Source organism: Mobula birostris, chromosome 24, assembly GCF_030028105.1.
Source record: "Mobula birostris isolate sMobBir1 chromosome 24, sMobBir1.hap1, whole genome shotgun sequence".
Classification (NCBI taxonomy): domain Eukaryota; kingdom Metazoa; phylum Chordata; class Chondrichthyes; order Myliobatiformes; family Myliobatidae; genus Mobula; species Mobula birostris.
This window is the reverse complement of record NC_092393.1, coordinates 61,591,020-61,608,896: the sequence shown is the minus strand read 5'-3', so window position 1 is coordinate 61,608,896 and position 17,877 is coordinate 61,591,020. Positions and strand designations below refer to the sequence as shown.

Genomic DNA, 17,877 nt, shown 5'->3' with positions numbered 1-17,877 from the left:
GGAGTGAGAGTCAGTACACACAGGCAGTGTGTGACTGTGCTGATTCTGTCCGGGGAGTGAGAGTCAATACACACAGGCAATGTGTGACTCTATTGATTCTGTCCGGGGAGTGAGAGTCAGTACACACAGGCAATGTGTGACTCTATTGATTCTGTCCGGGGAGTGAGAGACAGTACACACAGGCAATGTGTAACTGTGCTGATTCTGTCCGGGGAGTGAGAGACGGTACACACAGGCAATATGTAACTGTGCTGATTCTGTCCGGGGAGTGAGAGTCAGTACACACAGGCAGTGTGTGCTGATTCTGTCTGGGGAGTGAGAGTCAGTACAGACAGGCAGTGTGTAACTGTGCTGATTCTGTTGGGGAGTGAGAGACGGTGTACACATGCAGTGTGTAACTGTGCTGATTCTGTCCGGAGAGTGAGAGAGGGTACACACAGGCAATGTGTAACTGTGCTGATTCTGTCCGGGGAGTGAGAGACGGTACACACAGGCAGTGTGTAACTGTGCTGATTCTGTCCGGGGAGTGAGAGTCAGTACACACAGGCAGTGTGTAACTGTGCTGATTCTGTTGGGGAGTGAGAGACGGTACACACAGGCAGTGTGTAACCATGCTGATTCTGTCCGGGGAGTGAGAGTCAGTACACACAGGCAGTGTGTGGCTGTGCTGATTCTGTCCGGGGAGTGAGAGACGGTACACACAGGCAGTGTGTAACTGTGCTGATACTGTCCGGGGAGTGAGAGTTAGTATACACGGGCAATGTGTGCTGATTCTGTCTGGGGAGTGAGAGACAGTACACACAGGCAGTGTGTGACTATGCTGGTTCTGTCCGGGGAGTGAGAGTCGGTACACACAGGCAGTGTGTGACTGTGCTGATTCTGTCCGGGGAGTGAGAGACGGTACACACAGGCAGTGTGTGACTGTGCTGATTCTGTCCGGGGAGTGAGAGACAGTACACACAGGCAATGTGTAACTGTGCTGATTCTGCCCAGGGAGTGAGAGACGGTATACACAGGCAGTGTGTAACTGTGCTGATTCTGTCCGGGGAGTGAGAGACAGTACACACAGCCAATGTGTGACTGTGCTGATCCTGTCCGGGGAGTGAGAGACGGTACACACAGGCAGTGTGTAACTGTGCTGATTCTGTCCGGGGAGTGAGAGTCAGTACACACAGGCAATGTGTGCTGATTCTGTCTGGGGATTGAGAGTCAGTACACACAGGCAATGTGTAACTGTGCTGATTCTGTCTGGGGAGTGAGAGACAGTACACACAGGCAGTGTGTAACTGTGCTGATGCTGTCTGGGGAGTGAGAGACGGCACACACAGGCAGTGTGTGACTGTGCTGATTCTGTCCGGGGAGTGAGAGACAGTACAGACAGGCAGTGTGTAACTGTGCTGATTCTGTCGGGGAGTGAGAGACAGTACATACAGGCAGTGTGTGACTGTGCTGATTCTGTCCGGGGAGTGAGAGTTGGTACACACAGGCAGTGTGTGACTGTGCTGATTTTGCCTGCGGAGTGAGAGACAGTACACACAGGCAATGTGTGCTGATTCTGTCTGGGGAGTGAGAGATGGTACACACAGGCAGTGTGTGACTATGCTGATTCTGTCCGGGGAGTGAGAGATGGTACACACAGGCAGTGTGTAACTGTGCTGATTCTGTCCGGGGAGTCAGAGTCGGTACACACAGGCAGTGTGTAACTGTGCTGATTCTGTCCGGGGAGTGAGAGACGGTACACACAGGCAGTGTGTGACTGTGCTGATTCTGTCCAGGGAGTGAGAGACAGTACACACATGTGTAACTGTGCTGATTCTGTCCGGGGAGTGAGAGAGGGTACACACAAGCAATGTGTAACTGTGCTGATTCTGTCCGGGGAGTGAGAGACGGTACACACAGGCAGTGTGTAACTGTGCTGATTCTGTCCGGGGAGTGAGAGTCAGTACACATCGGCAATGTGTGCTGATTCTGTCTGAGGAGTGAGAGTCAGTACAGACATGCAGTGTGTAACTGTGCTGATTCTGTCCGGGGAGTGAGAGAGGGTATACACAGGCAATGTGTGACTGTGCTGATTCTGTCGGGGAGTGAGAGACAGTACACACAGGCAGTGTGTAACTCTGCTGATTCTGTCCGGGGAGTGAGAGTCAGTACACACAGGCAGTGTGTAGCTGTGCTGATTCTGTCCGGGGAGTGAGAGACGGTACACACAGGCAATGAGTAACTCTGCTGATTCTGTCCGGGGAGTGAGAGACGGTACACACAGGCAGTGTGTAACTGTGCTGATTCTGTCTGGGGAGTGAGAGTCGGTACACAGAGGCAGTGTGTAACTGTGCTGATTCTGTCCGGGGAGTGAGAGTCGGTACACACAGGCAGTGTGTAACTGTGCTGATTCTGTCCAGGGAGTGAGAGACGGTACACACAGGCAATGTGTAACTGTGCTGATTCTGTCCGGGGAGTGAGAGACGGTACACACAGGCAGTGTGTAACTGTGCTGATTCTGTCCGGGGAGTGAGAGACAGTACACACAGGCAATGTGTGACTGTGCTGATTCTGTCCGGGGAGTGAGAGACGGTACACACAGGCAGTGTGTAACTGTGCTGATTCTGTCTGGGGAGTGAGAGACTGTGCACACAGGCAGTGTGTAACTGCTGATTCTGTCCGGGGAGTGAGAGTCAGTACACACAGGCAGTGTGTAACTGTGCTGATTCTTTTGGGGAGTGAGAGACGGTGTACACATGCAGTGTGTAATTGTGCTGATTCTGTCCGAGAGTGAGAGAGGGTACACACAGGCAATGTGTAACTGTGCTGATTCTGTCCAGGGAGTGAGAGAGGGTACACACAGGCAGTGTGTGACTATGCTGATTCTGTCCGAGAGTGAGAGAGGGTACACACAGGCAATGTGTAACTGTGCTGATTCTGTCTGGGGAGTGAGAGACGGTACACACAGGCAGTGTGTGACTATGCTGATTCTGTCCGGGGAGTGAGAGTCAGTACACACAGGCAATGTGTGCTGATTCTGTCTGGGGAGTGAGAGACAGTACACACAGGCAGTGTGTAACTGTGCTGATTCTGTCTGGGGAGTGAGAGTCGGTACACACAGGCAGTGTGTAACTGTGCTGATTCTGTCCGGGGAGTGAGAGACAGTACACACAGGCAGTGTGTGACTGTGCTGATTCTGTCCGGGGAGTGAGAGACGGTACACACAGGCAGTGTGTAACTGTGCTGATTCTGTCCGGGGAGTGAGAGTCAGTACACATCGGCAATGTGTGCTGATTCTGTCTGAGGAGTGAGAGTCAGTACAGACATGCAGTGTGTAACTGTGCTGATTCTGTCCGGGGAGTGAGAGAGGGTACACACAGGCAATGTGTGACTGTGCTGATTCTGTCGGGGAGTGAGAGAGGGTACACACAGGCAATGTGTGACTGTGCTGATTCTGTCGGGGAGTGAGAGACAGTACACACAGGCAGTGTGTAACTGTGCTGATTCTGTTGGGGAGTGAGAGACGGTACACACGTCTGTGTGTAGCTGTGCTGATTCTGTCCGGGGAGTGAGAGACGGTACACACAGGCAATGAGTAACTCTGCTGATTCTGTCCGGGGAGTGAGAGACGGTACACACAGGCAGTGTGTAACTGTGCTGATTCTGTCCAGGGAGTGAGAGTCAGTACACACAGGCAATGTGTAACTGTGCTGATTCTGTCCGGCACAGGGAATGTATGACTTTTTGCGTTTTATGTATTTTTTAAATTTGGAGTTACAGCACAGTAACAGGCCTTTCTCAACAAGCACATGCTATGAAGTTATACTCATGGGACCAATTAATCTACTAACCTGTGTGTTTTTGGTTGTGGGAGGAAACCCATGTGGTCAGAGGGAGAACGTACAAACTTCTTCCAGAGAGCAGAGGAACTGAATCTGGTTGCTGGCACTGCAGAGCGTTATGGTATCTGATATGCTACCGTTACACACGTTTTCTTTTAACCCAACTGATGCTGCCTGTAGGCCGGCTGGTGGTGTAGTGGCATCAGTGCCGGACTTCGAAGCAAAGGCTCACGAGTTCGAATCCAGCCAGCTCCCTTGCACGCTTTCCATCTGTGCTGGGTTGAGCGTCGAGCTAGCAACTCGGCCTCATAAAAATAAGAAAGCCTGCAAAAAAATAAAACGCCGTCATGATGGCGTCCTGATGACTCCACTCAAGGGCTTTCTTCTTCTTCTTGCTCCCTGTACTGGGAGTGTGCAGTGGAAAATGCAGAGGGAATTTCGACCACAGTCTGGAATTGTTTGCTCCTTTTAAACATCAGGCAGATATTTCCCTGTCGTATTGCACGTTGGCCAAAAGGCCCACCCTCTCTCTCCAAACAAAACATTACACAGGAAGCAGCAAGGACTTCATTCTCAGGATTTTGTGGAAGATTTGTGATGTTTTCTCAGTGGGCGGTAATAAACGTTTCCATATTTTCAAGGTCAAGTTTGCTGCCATCTGCACAAGTACAGGTGCAATGAAAAATCATACTTATGGCAGCATCAGAGAAGCTGCATTCACAACAAAAACAAATCATACATTACTTTAAAAAGAAAGAATATAATTGGAACAAGAAAAACTGTTTTAGTGAAAAATGAGAAAATTCTAAATTCTTGATTGGTCAGGGCATGAATAGATATGGGGAGAAGGCAGGAGACAGGCTGAGGAGAAAATTGGATCAGCCCTGATGACATGGTGGAGCAGACTCAATGGGCCAAATGGCCTAATTCTGCTCCTATGTCTTATGGTCTTAAACTGTAGTGATTAGGATTTTGCCAGTTGCTTCAGCAACCAAATGTCTGAAGGGAAGTAGCTGTTCTTGAAATTGGTGGTTTGTACGTCCTGTCCAGTGGGCCTGTGAGAAGATGGGATGCATGGGTGTTGTGATCTTTGATGGCTGTTGCCTTTCTCAGGCAGCACCTCCTAGACATACTACTGATGGTGGGGAGGGATAAACCTGAGGCTAAATACTGCTTTGGTCAGACTGCACTTGGGCAGTTTTGGGCCCCTTGTCTAAGAAAAGATGTGCTGAACTTGGAGAGTCCAGAGGAGATTCAGAAAATGACCCCAGGAATGAAAGGGTTAATATTTGAGGAGTATTTGATGGCCCTGGGGTTGTACTCACTGGAGTTTAGAAGAATGAGGGGCGGGGGAATCTCATTGAAACCTATCGAATATTGAAGGGTCTAGATAGAGTGGATGCAAGAGGATGTTTGCAATATTGGGTGAGTCTAGGACCAGAGGGAACAGCCTCAGACTAGAAGGATGTCCCTCTAGAGTTTATCGGGAGGAATTCCTTTAGATAGAGAGTAGTGAATCTGTGGAATTCATTACCACAGATGGCTGTGGAGGCCTAGTCATTGGGTATATTTAAAGCAGAGATTGATAGGTTAAAGATTAGAAAGTGCATCAAGATTTATAGGGAGAAGGCAGAGGAATGGGGTTGAGAGGGATAATAAATCAGCCATGATGGAAAGACAGAGCACATTCAATGGGCTGAATGGCCTAACCTGCTCCATGTCGCAGAGTCCACTACTCTCTGCAGCTTCTTGCATTCCTGCACATTTGACTTGCTGGAGCAGACCATGATACACCCAGACAGGATACTTTCCACAGTGCATCTGTAGAGTGGTCAGTGACTAACTGAACCTCCCAAGGAAGTGAAGACACTGGCATGCTTTCCTTGTGACTGCATCTACGTGCCTGGACTTGGACCTGGACAGGTCACCTGATATGTTGACGCTCAGGAATTTAAAACTGCTGACTCCCTCTGCCAACAATTCTGCAACGTAGACTGCCGCATGTTCGCTCCCCCCCAGCCCATTCCACTCCGTGAAGTCAGCAATCAGCTCCTTGCCTGAGCACGATGTTGTTGTTGCAGCATCACTTGCCCTGTGACTTATCTACCCCGCGACAAGTACAGGTATTATCCAGGTCCCTGAGATCATTTCCTGGGGACATGCTCAATAAATCCATAATAGAATCAATGAAAGACTGCACCAACTCGGTGTTCAACCAGCGTCCAGAAGACACCAAACTGCAAATACAAAAGAAAGACATAATAAATAAGTGAATTTATCCCCTTTAGTTCAAGAGCCTGATGATTGAGGGGTAATAACTGTTCCTGAACATGGTGGAGTGAGTCCTGAGGCTCCTGTACCACCTTCCTGATGGCAGTAGTGAGAAGAGAGCGTGGCCTAGGTGATGGAGAGGGCTTTGCCCTTGAATGACTGGGCATATTTATTACTTTTTGTAGGATTTTCCATTCAAAGGCACTGGTGTTTCTTTACCAGGCTGTGATGCAGCCAGTCAATATACTCTGCACCACACATCTATTAAAAAAAAGTTGTCAGTTACAGACAACGTACTGAATCTTCACAAACTCCTAAGGAGGTAGAGGTGCTGCCGTGCTTTCTTTGTAATTGCATTTACGTGCAGGGCCCAGGACAGGTCCTCTGAAATGATAACTCTGAGGAATTTAAAGTTGCTGACCCCCTCCTCCTCTGATCCTCCAATGAGGACTGGCTCATAAACCTCTGGTTTCCTCCTCCTGAAGTCTAATCAGCTCCTTGGTCCTGTTGACTTTGAGTGAGAGATTATTGTTACAGCAGCATTCAGCCAGGTTTTCAATCTCACACCTCTATGCTGATGCTTTAATCTGGCCAATGACAGTGAAGGTTCATTTTATTGTCAAAGTCTGCATGTACAATACAACTCAAATATTTGTCTTTTCCAGATAGCCATAAAATACATAAGGAAAAAGCAAAGGAAACAACTAGCAGACCCCAGAAACCCTGAACCCCCCCTCCCCGCAGGAAAAAAAAACAATAACAATCCCAGACACTCCGTCCCCACAGAAAAAATCAGCAACAATAACAATCCTCATTTGTCGTCATCAGAGTGGGCACAGAAGGGCATGAAGAGTCTGGTTTTATGCTGTATGACCAAACGTAGGAAGAACTAATTTCTGTACAGTATTTAGCAATACAACGCAGAAAAGGCCCTTCCAGCCCTTCGAGCCACGTTGCATCGCCTGATTTAACTCTAACCTAATCACGGGACAATCTACAGTGACCAATTAACCCACCCATGGGAGGAAACCACAGCGCCCGGGAAAGGCCATGCATTCCATGGGGAGGATGTGGCAAGAGTGGTGTGGAACTGAACTCCAAACTCGAATGTCCTGAGCGTCGAGCTCACCGTGGCAGCTTATAGTGACAACGTTCACCATGAGCGTGAGTCTGGAGGAAGAAGCTGCAGCCCAGGTCCCACAAAACAATGTCGGAGAAGTTCCATTCGGTTGTTGGATCCCATTGAGGCCTCGAGACAGTTCAGTGATACAATTAATCATGACTATTGCTTGTATATAATAAGCCAAATGGTGCAGTTAGTGCAGCCATTCTGAACACTATAATGAGAGATTAACAGATGTGAAGAAGCCAGTCAGTCTATTGATTCTGCCCATGAGTGTCGAGACAGACAGAAGTTTCTCTCCATATCGAACTCTTCCATCTCAGGCAGGCCAGAAGTCCACAGTGTCCCCACACTAGCAGTTAGGTCACTGCCAGGCTCCAAACAGGTAATCCAGCAGCGCGAAAGAGGAAACATGTTTATTATTCATTTATAACACATTTATGGGACGTGGCTGTTGGCAAGGCCAGTACTCTCAGTTCCCTTTCAAACTGGAGTTTGTTAATGAAGTGGCCCAATGGATACTCTTGGCACATTTCTTTCCCCGAGGGAAATTGGAAAAGCAGATAAGGTACAGCACGGTAACAGGCCCATGGTGCCCAGTGGGACCCATGTGTCCAATTACCCTACCGACCCGTGTGACCGGTCACCCTACCGACCCGTGTGTCTTTGGACTGTGGGAGGAAATGAGAGCACCCCGAGGAAACCAACACTGCCGTCTGCACCCTCTTTTGTTCCTTTGTTTTTAAACAAAGAACCAGTAGTTTCATGTTAGCACGACTAGTAATGGTTGTTTATTTACAGTTAGTCTTGCCATACAGCATGTTTGCTTGAATACGTGAATTCCAATACAGAATCAAAATCGAGTTTATTATCACTGAACTGTTTTGTGGAAGGAGTACAATATATTATAAATTATAATAAGAAATGTCTATAATATAATAAGCAATGGAAAAAAGAGAGCAAAAATATTGAGGAAGTGTTAATGGATTCATTGTCCATTCAGAAATCTGATGGCAGAGGGGAAGAAGCTGTTCCTAAGAAGTTGAGCGTGTGTCTTCACGCTCCTGTACTTCTTCCCTGATGGTAGCAATGAGAAGAGGGCATGCCCTGGGTGATGGGGTTCCTTCTTGAGGCATTGTCTGCTGAAGATGCCCTGGGTGATGGGGTTCCTTCTTGAGGCATTGTCTGCTGAAGATGCCCTGGGTGATGGGGTTCCTTCTTGAGGCATTGTCTGCTGAAGATGCCCTGGGTGATGGGGTTCCTTTTTGAGGCATTCTCTGCTGAAGATGCCCTTAGTGCTGGGGAGGCTAGTGTCCATGATGTAGCTGGCAGAGTTCCCTGGTGGGATTGAAAGTCATTTCTGTGTTTGTTTCATGTCTCTGGACACCTGGAGCAGTAACTGGGGCCCTGTACTGGCACCCATTCACTGTCCCGACGTCAACAACAATGTGTAGGCTCACAGAGATTGTTCTTCCATGAAGCCCCAGCTTCCTCAGGTACAGTACTTGTTTTGGGGTGCGGTGATGGTGGGCAGTCAGGCATCTCTGACTCGCTGCAGGTTATTGGATCTCAGTTACAGTCTCCCCTGCTAGTCTGTCCTATGTAGCAGGATTGCTGTCAGTAGGTGTCCTCCTTGCTTTGAATCTGTCCTGGTGTCAGTCTGCTTTCTCCACCTGGATTAGGATCTGATGCAAACAGCTGAGTGCTTCTGCATGAAACCCGCACAAAGTGCTGGAGGAACTCAGCAAGCCAGACAGCATCTATGGAGAGGAATAAACTGTTCCTTTACCAGTACTCCAGAGTCTCTGCACGAAACATCGACTGTTTATTCCCCTCGATAGATACTCCCTGACTTGTTGAGTTCCTCCACATTTTGTATGTGATACTGTGGATTTCCAATATCCGTAGAGTCTCATTGATTTAATCATTGGATTCTTTGTGTCCCCATGTATTTTTTAAAACAGTCTCTTGTGTGTGAATGGACACAGAGTTCTGGCTAGTTGGCTGTCTGTGCAAAAAGCAGGTATTGGTTGCATTCTGATGTTTGAACAGAATATATTGAATATGTTGTTGTTCGTCCTTCGTAGTCGAAGATGACCATGGCTTCAAAGTCAAATGGGAGATTGATGGCTGTGGGTCCGGAGGTGACTGATGAGGCCAATCCGGGCCCTGAAGGCTCGCCCACATGTGGGACACAAGTGTGGGTGCTGTCGTGGCAGTGGATGCTGCTCGGGCCTTGCGCACAGCACGCTTCCGTTGCGCCTCGATGGTGCACCTGACTTCAGCTGCACAGGCTCCTGTGGTGATCTTGCTGCGCCAAGCTGGACGGTCGAGGGCAAGCGTCTCCCACGTGTTGATGTCGACACCCAGGCCTTTGAGGGACACTTTGAGGCAGTCTTTGTAACGTTTCTTCTGCCCCCCGACTGAGCGCTTGCCCTGACACAGTTCTCCGTACAGCAGCTGCTTAGGCAATCGGCTGTCTGGCATTCTGACCACATGTCCAGCCCACCTGGCTTGGGCTTTCAGCAGGAGGGTGCAGACACTGCAGAGCCCAGCTCCTTCCAGGATTTCCGTGTCGGGGACTTTGTCCTGCCACCTGATGTGGAGGAGTCTGCGGAGACAGCTCAGGTGAAAGTGGTTGAGCTGTTTGGCGTGTCTGCTGTAGACAGTCCAGGTCTCGCTGGCGTAAAGGAGGGTGGTAAGGACCACTGCACAGTAGACCTTCAGCTTGGTGGTAAGGCTGAGTCCTCTCCACTCCCAGACGTTCTCACGGAGTCTCCCAAAGGCGGCACTGGCTTTGGCAATCCTGTTGTTGACCTCAGCGTCTACGTTCACTGCGCGAGAGAGTATGCTGCCCAGGTAGGTGAAGTTGTCGGCTGCCTGGAGGTTCTGGCCCTTCACCGTGATGTGCGGCTCCTGGTATGGCTTTCCTGGGGCAGGCTGGTACATAACTTTGGTCTTTTTGGTGCTGATAGTGAGTCCGAAGCTGTCGCAGGCTTGTGAGAAGCGGTCCATTTCACGCTGCATCTCCTGCTCTGTGCTGGCGTTGCGTGCGCGGTCATCAGTAAACAAGAGGTCTCTGATGACAGTCTCTCGCACCTTTGTAACTGCCTGCAGGCGCCTAAGGTTGAACAACCTGCCGTCAGTCCTGTACCTGACGTGGATTCCTTCTTCGTAGTTACGGAAGGCGTCTGTCAGCATGGCAGAGAATACCATACTGAACAGAGTCGGGGCAAGAACACAGCCTTGTTTGACGCCATTTGTCACTGGGAAGGCCTCCGACTCGTCGCCGTCATCCAGAACTTTCACCATCATACCGTCGTGGAACTGCCGGACGATTGTGATGAACTTGCTGGGGCAGCCAGACTTCTCCATGATCTTCCACAAGCCTTCTCTGCTGACCGTATCGAAAGCCTTGGTTAGATCGACAAAGGTCACGAAGAGGTCGCTGTGTTGCTCCTGGCATTTTTCCTGGAGTTGGCACGCAGCAAAAATCATGTCCGCGGTCCCACGTTCAGCACGGAAGCCGCACTGGCTTTCTGGGAGCAGACCTTGCTCAAGATGTTGGAGAAGGCGGTTGAGCAGGACGCGGGCCAGAGTCTTCCCCACAGTGGACAAGAGGGAGATGCCTCGGTGGTTGTCGCAAGACTGGCGGTTGCCTTTCCTCTTGTAGATGTGGACTATGCTGGCATCTTTCAGCTGTTGCGGGACCTGTCCCTTTTTCCACATGGACTGGAAGAGTACAGTTAGCTTTTGCATCATGACAGGGCCTCCTGCTTTGTATACCTCAGCAGGGATTGCATCGGGTCCTGGCGCTTTGCCACAGGAGAGTTGCTTCACTGCCTTCCTGACTTCATCTACTGTGGGGAGAGTGTCGAGGTTCTTGTTGATCTCTACCTGGGGCAGGCGGGCAATGGCCTCGTCGTTGATGTCGGCAGGGCAGTTAAGGTCGTTGTTAAAGTGCTCAGCCCACTGATCCAGAATCTGCTTCTTGTCTGTCAGCAGCTGCGTCTCATCTGCATTGAGGAGAGGTGAGGAGCCGGAGGACTGGGATCCGTATACAACCTTAAGCGCATCGTAGAAGCGCTTTATGTCGTGACTGTCTGCATAGCCCTGGACTTCATCGGCCTTCTTGCTGAACCAGCTGTCCTGCATCTCGCGAAGTTTTTTCTGCACCTTTCTTCTTGCGTTGGTAAAGGCATCTTTCTTGGCTAGCGACGTGGGGTCGTTCTGATGCGCTCTGTAATGTTGATGTTTCTCCGTTAGTAGTGTCTGTATTTCTTCATCATTCTCATCGAACCAGTCTTGGTTTCTTCGGGTTGCTGGTCCAAAATGTTCGAGGGCGGCAGTGTAGACAGCGTCTCTGAAGGCCGTTCCTCAACGCTGGTCCCGTCTTCCTGTGGTGTGTCTGGCGGTCTGCCTTCAAGGTGATCGACGAGTTCTTCTGCAACCCTGCTGCTTTTCAGCTTGGAGACATTCAGCCTCTTTGCAGTCTTCTGCCCTTGGGGTCTTCTCATGAGCAGAATGCGAAGCCTGAACTTGGACACAATGAGGCGGTGATCGGTCCAGCAGTCGGCACCACACATGGCTCTCATCACTCTGACATCCATCCTGTCCCTCTTCCTGGTGATGATGTAGTCAATCAGATGCCAGTGCTTCGAGCGTGGGTGCATCCATGACGTCTTCGTATGGGTGGGTAAGCGGAACAGGGTGTTGGTCGTGTGTGGCACATGTCTTGAGGAGCAGAAGGCCGTTGCTGTTACACTTGCCAGTGCCGTGTCTTCCAATGATCCCTTCCCAGGTTTGGTAGTCTGTCCCTACTCTGGCGTTGAAGTCCCCGAGAACGATGAGCTTCTCTGACTGTGGGATTGCTGAGATGAGGGCGTCGAGTTCTTCATAGAACTTGTCTTTAATGTCATCTGGGTTGATCATGGTGGGAGCGTAGGCACTAATCAGCGTAGCACTCTGCTTGTTTGCAAGTGGGAGCTGAAGTGTCATCAGGCGGTCGTTGATGCTCTCTGGGTGCTTGGTGAGTTTACGGGCGAGGTTAGAATTGACGGCAAATCCCACGCCTGCTTCTCGTCGTTCAGCGCTGCTGTGACCGCTCCAGAAGAACGTGTATCCACCACTACGTTCTGTCAGTTGGCCCTTGTCTGCTAGGCGCGTTTCGCTGAGAGCTGCTATGTCCACATTGTAGCGAGCTAGCACTTTTGCAACCAGTGCAGTTCTTCTCTCTGGTCTGTCTGCCTTGATGTTATCTCGCAGAGTTCTCACCTTCCATGTGCCAAGGTTGAGCACCATCACTTTCTTCTTCACTGTTGTAGGTCGACCGCTGTGAGGGATCCCCACCAGCCACGGTAAGCTGGCCAGGGTGAAGTGAAGCAGACCATGTTTGAGGCACCTTTTCCAGCCCCTTCCTCCATGGAGGTGAGCAGAGCGATCCTAAAGAGGGCTGCTCAGACACCCAGGGGGCTGCCGAACTCAACTGCTGCTTCGGTCCAGTAGAGAGCGACCCTATGCCCTGGGCCACCTGTGTGCAGGTTTGTGACTACAGCTTCCAGTGTATCCGTACCTGCTGCTTCGCCGCTCCTCCATCGCCACAGGACTTTAGGTTGCGCGTTGGGTTTGAAGTCATGACTTGCGCTTGACTTGGATTAAAGTGAGGGAGAGTTGCGCAGGTCGTCAGCCTCACTCTCTTGTCCCGGCCTATCTGGACCCAGTGGCAAGACATAGTCGAGACGGCTGGAGATAGGTCAGGATGCAGTGGATGGCCAGCAGTGTTCTGTGTGTCTCACTGTGCCCTCTTAGCGCTCCACGACGCATTGCTGAGAATCGCCTTTCTGCCCGTTGAACCAGTGATGGTTTCTTCCGCCTGCTCCGCCATTGGGATGATCACCTTGGTTACTGGCCTATGGAAGTGGGCTCGCAGCTCGCTGCTGTGCTGGCCATACTAGGCGGCGAGGGCGGGCGACGGTGGTCGCGACGAGCGGCAGGCCAGCTCCAGGCCTCGGGCCTCGCCTCCTTTGCCGCCTAGCACTGGCTGCAGGCCGCCGATGGTGCGGTGGCGGCAGGCGGCCCGGGGCTGGGCCCCAGCCTCGCCCTCACCAAGAGGCAGCATCAGGGTACGCACCTGCTGGGCCCGCAGCTGCTTGTTTTTTGTCCTGATTTCACCTTCAGCCTGCGGGCTAGAGCCCACACTGAGCGCACCATGCAGGCATCCCTGGCACACCGAGTGCAAGCAGGGTTTGAATATATTTCAGCTGCTTGCTAACCAATCCCCTTAGGAAACAGTGTGGTGAATCTGACACCAGTTTCTACCTGATATTCCTCTCCCTTGCTCTGTGAGACTGGGTTTGTTTGCTGAACTTGGCAATTAGCTTGCAGACATTTCATCACTAGGCATGCAAGGTGGCATCCTCAGTGTGTAGTTGTTGGTGTTTCGCTGTGGGAGTGCTTGTGGTTATGTAGCCTAACCCAGTTCACTTACCTTCGTCCTGATTGCCCCTTCAGTTGACCTTTGAGTTTTATTGGTTTACGTTTCTTTGGCTCTTAGGGGTTCATAGATGAGGTCTATTTCGATATGTTTGTTTACAGAGTTATCAGAAGAGAATCGCACTTCTGAAAATTCTCGTGCCTGCTTCTTGTTTGCCTGCGCCAGGACCTCTGTGGTGTCCCAGTCAAAGTGGTGTCCTCCTTGGTCTCTGGGTACCGAGATCAGCGGCAGTGGATATGTCTCTGTACCGCCAGTTTGTGTTCCCGTAAACGAGTTGGGAGTTTCCGTCCTGGCTAGCTGGGTTTGTTGCCTGAGGTGCTGGTGTTGGTGTGAGCACTGGCCCTCGGGACCGGTGTGAGGCTCTCACCTAAACCGTGCTAATGCTGCCTGGATTGCTGCTCCTGCAGGCCCCAGTGAAAGATGAGCTTTATTTGTCACAGGTCCAGTGCAGTGCGTCAACAACCAACACAGTCTGGGTATGTGCTGAGGCCAGTCGCCAATTACTATCCCTAACCTGTACATATTTGGAATGTGGGAGGAAATGAGAGCACCCAGAGGAAACCCACATAGTCACAGGGAGAAAGTATAAACTCCTTACAGACAGCAGAAGGAATTATACCCCACTCACTGTTGTGTAATAAGGTTAATCTGTGTGTTATGGTAGCAGGTTACCCACTCGGTGTCTTGGCTGCAGTGAGTGGGTCAGCATTGGGTGGTCTTTGTACAGCGGCATGACACTAGCAGAGTGGGTGGGTTATTCTAATGCTGCTTTCCACCATTAAGGGGACGTGGTGTGTTGACCTCTCATATCTCTGTGTATTTCAGCCAGTAGCAGCAAACACCGCGACATCATCATCTGGTGACCAAGGTCTGTTGGCATCTCTCAACTGCGTTTACTGTTAGCCACCAGGTGAGTGCAAAGCCCCGAAGGTGCCCAGATTAGAGCAACACACACAAAATACAGAAGGGATTCAGCAGGTCAGGCAGCATCTATGGATGGGAATGAACTGTTGATGTTTCGGGCCAAGACCCTTCATCAGGACTGAAAAGGAAGGAGGCAGAAGCCAGAATAAGATGGTGTGTGATGGGGAAGGAGTACAAGCTGGCAGGTGATAGATGAGACCAGGCGAGAGGGAAGGTGGGTGGGTGGCTGATGGAGGAAGGGATGAAGTAAGATGGGGGGAAGACTAAAGGGCTGAAGAAGGACTCTGGTAGGAGAAGAGAGTGGACCATGGGAGAAAGGGAAGGAGGATTGGCACCAGAGGAGACGATGGGCAGCTGAAGTGAAGGGGTGAGAGGGGAGTAAAATGAGTGATGGAGTGCACAGCCACTGACTTTTGTCCCAGGGCGGAAATGACTATTACAAGGGGACATAATTTTAAGGTGATTGGGGGGGGAATACGAAAGGTTTCTTTTTACACGGAGTGGTGGATGAATGAGACACACTACCGGGGTGGTGGTTGAGGCAGGTTTCAGAGACTTTTAGATAGACACACGCATGATAGAACAATGAAGAGCTATGTGGGAGGGAAGGGTTAGATTGATCTTCGAGCAGGTTAAAAGTTGGCATAATATTGTTGGCCAAAGGGGATGTAATGTTCTGTGTTGTAGTGGATTGCGCAGCCAATCAGTAGCCTCACCTGACACACTTTGCAATCCATCTTCACAGTTACCCCGGGGACAGAGAGGAGTGCACGTTGTGGTTGTGTGAAAGGTCTCTGAGAGTACTTGGATTTTGTGTGTGTATGTATATGTGTATGTATGTATGCATATGTACACACACATGCACACTCCCCTCCAAACAGGGAAAGAGAACAAGGTATAGAGTGCAACACACACAAAAGTTGCTGGTGAACGCAGCAGGCCAAGCAGCATCTCTAGGAAGAGGTACAGTGCATGATTATATGCTTCCTGACACTTTAGCCAGAGGATGGTGAATCTGTGGAATTCATTCCCACAGATGGCTGTGGAGGCTAAGTCATGAGGTATATTTAAATCGGAGATTGATAGATTCTTGATTAGTCAAGGCGTCAGTTAAGGGAAGAAGGCAGGAAAATGGGATTAAGAGGGAAAATAAATCATTCATGATCGAAAGGTGGAGCAAACTCAATGGGCCGAATGGCCTAATTATGTTCCTATGTCTTGTGGTCTTGTACTTTCCAGCTTCCCCTGTCTGAAGGGAATAGCCCCAATCTATCCACATAAATAAAGATCCCTGTCTCCAGAATCATTTTAGCAAATATGTGCACGTTCAGAATAAATTTATTAGCAAAGCACTTGTATGTCACAATGTACAGCCCTGAGAATCATTTTCTTGTGGAACATATTCAATAAGTTCAGATTAATAACCATAACAGAATCAGTGAAAGACTGCACTAACTTGGGTGTTTAACCAGTGTGCAAAAAACAATAAACTCTGCAAATACAAAAAGAAAGTAATAATTAATAAATAAATAAATAAGCAATGAATATTGTTAACGTGAGATAATCCTTGAAAGTGAGTCCATAGGTTGTGGGAACAGTTGAGTGATGGGGCAGGTGAAGTTGAGTGAAGTTAACGTCTTTCGTTCAAGAGCCTGATGGTTGAGGGGTAATAACTGTTTCTGAACCTGGTGATGTGAGTATTGAGGCTCCTGTACCACCTTCCTGACGGCAGCAGTGAGAAGAGAGCATGGCCTGGGTGGTGGGGTCCTTGATGGATACTGCTTTCCTGCAACAGCATTTCATGTAAATGTGCCCAATGGTAGGGAAGGCTTTACCTGTGATGTACTGGGCCATATGCACTACTTCTTGTCTGGTTTTCCGTTCAAAGGCACTGGTGTTTCCAAAGCCTTCATATCTGTCTTTAAGTGTGGTGCCATGAACTAGACGCAATACTGTAGTCATGGCTGAGCCAGCATGTCATAAAGGTTCAGCACTACTTTCTAATTGTACTTTACGCCTCAATTTGTCAAGCTCACATCTCTTGTGTTCCTGCTATTTAACCTCCCTGCTGCTCATACCTCATTTATTCTCCAAACTTCGATCTTGTAACACACATATACAAAGTTAATGTAAATTTATTTTCAAAGTACATATAAATTTTTATGTAGCACGGAGTCGGCCCTTCTGGCCCTTTGAGCTACACCACCCCAGCGTCCTCCAATTTAACCCTAACCTAATTGTAGGACAATTAACAATGACCATTTAACCAGCCCGGTAGGTCTTTGGACTGTGGGAGGAAACTGGAGCACCCGGGGAAAACTCTCTCATTCCACGGGAGAACGTACAGAGACTCCTTGCAGAATGGCGCCGGAATTGAACTCTGAACTCCGGAACGCCCCGGGCGGTATTGGCGTTGCGCTATCGGCTACGCTACCGTTGTGCCATGTACAACCGTGAGATTCCTTTTCTTGTGGGCAACTCAAAGAGGCTCCCATTGAGCCCCTGTTACTTTATTTTTAAAAAATACATCAAATGATTTGGACATGATTTGCTTTTAACGGATCCCTGCTGGCTTTTCCTTGTCAATCAAGAGCCCATTCTGTCCCTAATTATTGTGCCTTTTCCATTCCTGAGGTGGCTATTGTGTTTATCCCTATTCCTGGAATGAACATTTACAACTTTCCGGCCCACGGGCACCATCCCTGAATCTGTAGGTGGGTGAACGATTAAGGGCAGGGTCTCTGCAGTGTCTTTCATACTTCTCTCTGCAACCGAAGGTCTGCCTCTTCTGGATCAAGTGATTTAAGTGTCTCTCCCTAAGCTTCCTACCATAATACAATACTCAGTCTTAAACTTCATCAGGCGACAATTGAGCCAGAAGAGGAGGAAGTCAGCTTCTGCAGTACTAAGCCACTTTTGATCCTGATTTGCAGCAGAGCCTGTTATGACCCCTCACGCTGACCCTTTTATTTGTGGACTACAGATCAATTCAGTTGTACAGAAGATAACAGATACTTGTAATCACAATGGATATGAGGTCCAATCTGCAGGTAGCAACTCTCCATACAGCCATAAGATATAGGAGCAGAAGTAGGCCATCTGGCCCATTGAGCCTGCTCTGCCATTCCATCATGACTGATTTATTATCCCTCTCAACCCCACTCTCCTACCTTTACCCTGTAACCCTTACGAATCAAGAACCTCTCAACCTCCACTTTAAATATCCCCAATAACATGACTTACAC

The 17,877-nt window shown here is 49.5% G+C and overlaps 1 protein-coding gene across 2 annotated transcripts in view; it reads left to right on the top strand.

Annotated features, from left to right (window-relative positions):
• The window catches only part of mbtd1 (mbt domain containing 1), an 80,734-nt gene that overhangs the window by 59,920 nt on the left and 2,937 nt on the right, over nucleotides 1-17,877 (top strand). For both annotated transcript variants that reach the window (XM_072242256.1, XM_072242255.1), the window contains one exon: nucleotides 14,534-14,618. In XM_072242256.1, the coding sequence (XP_072098357.1) occupies nucleotides 14,534-14,571 (38 nt within the window). In that variant the 3' untranslated portion in view covers nucleotides 14,572-14,618. The remainder of the gene's footprint in view (nucleotides 1-14,533; nucleotides 14,619-17,877) is intronic.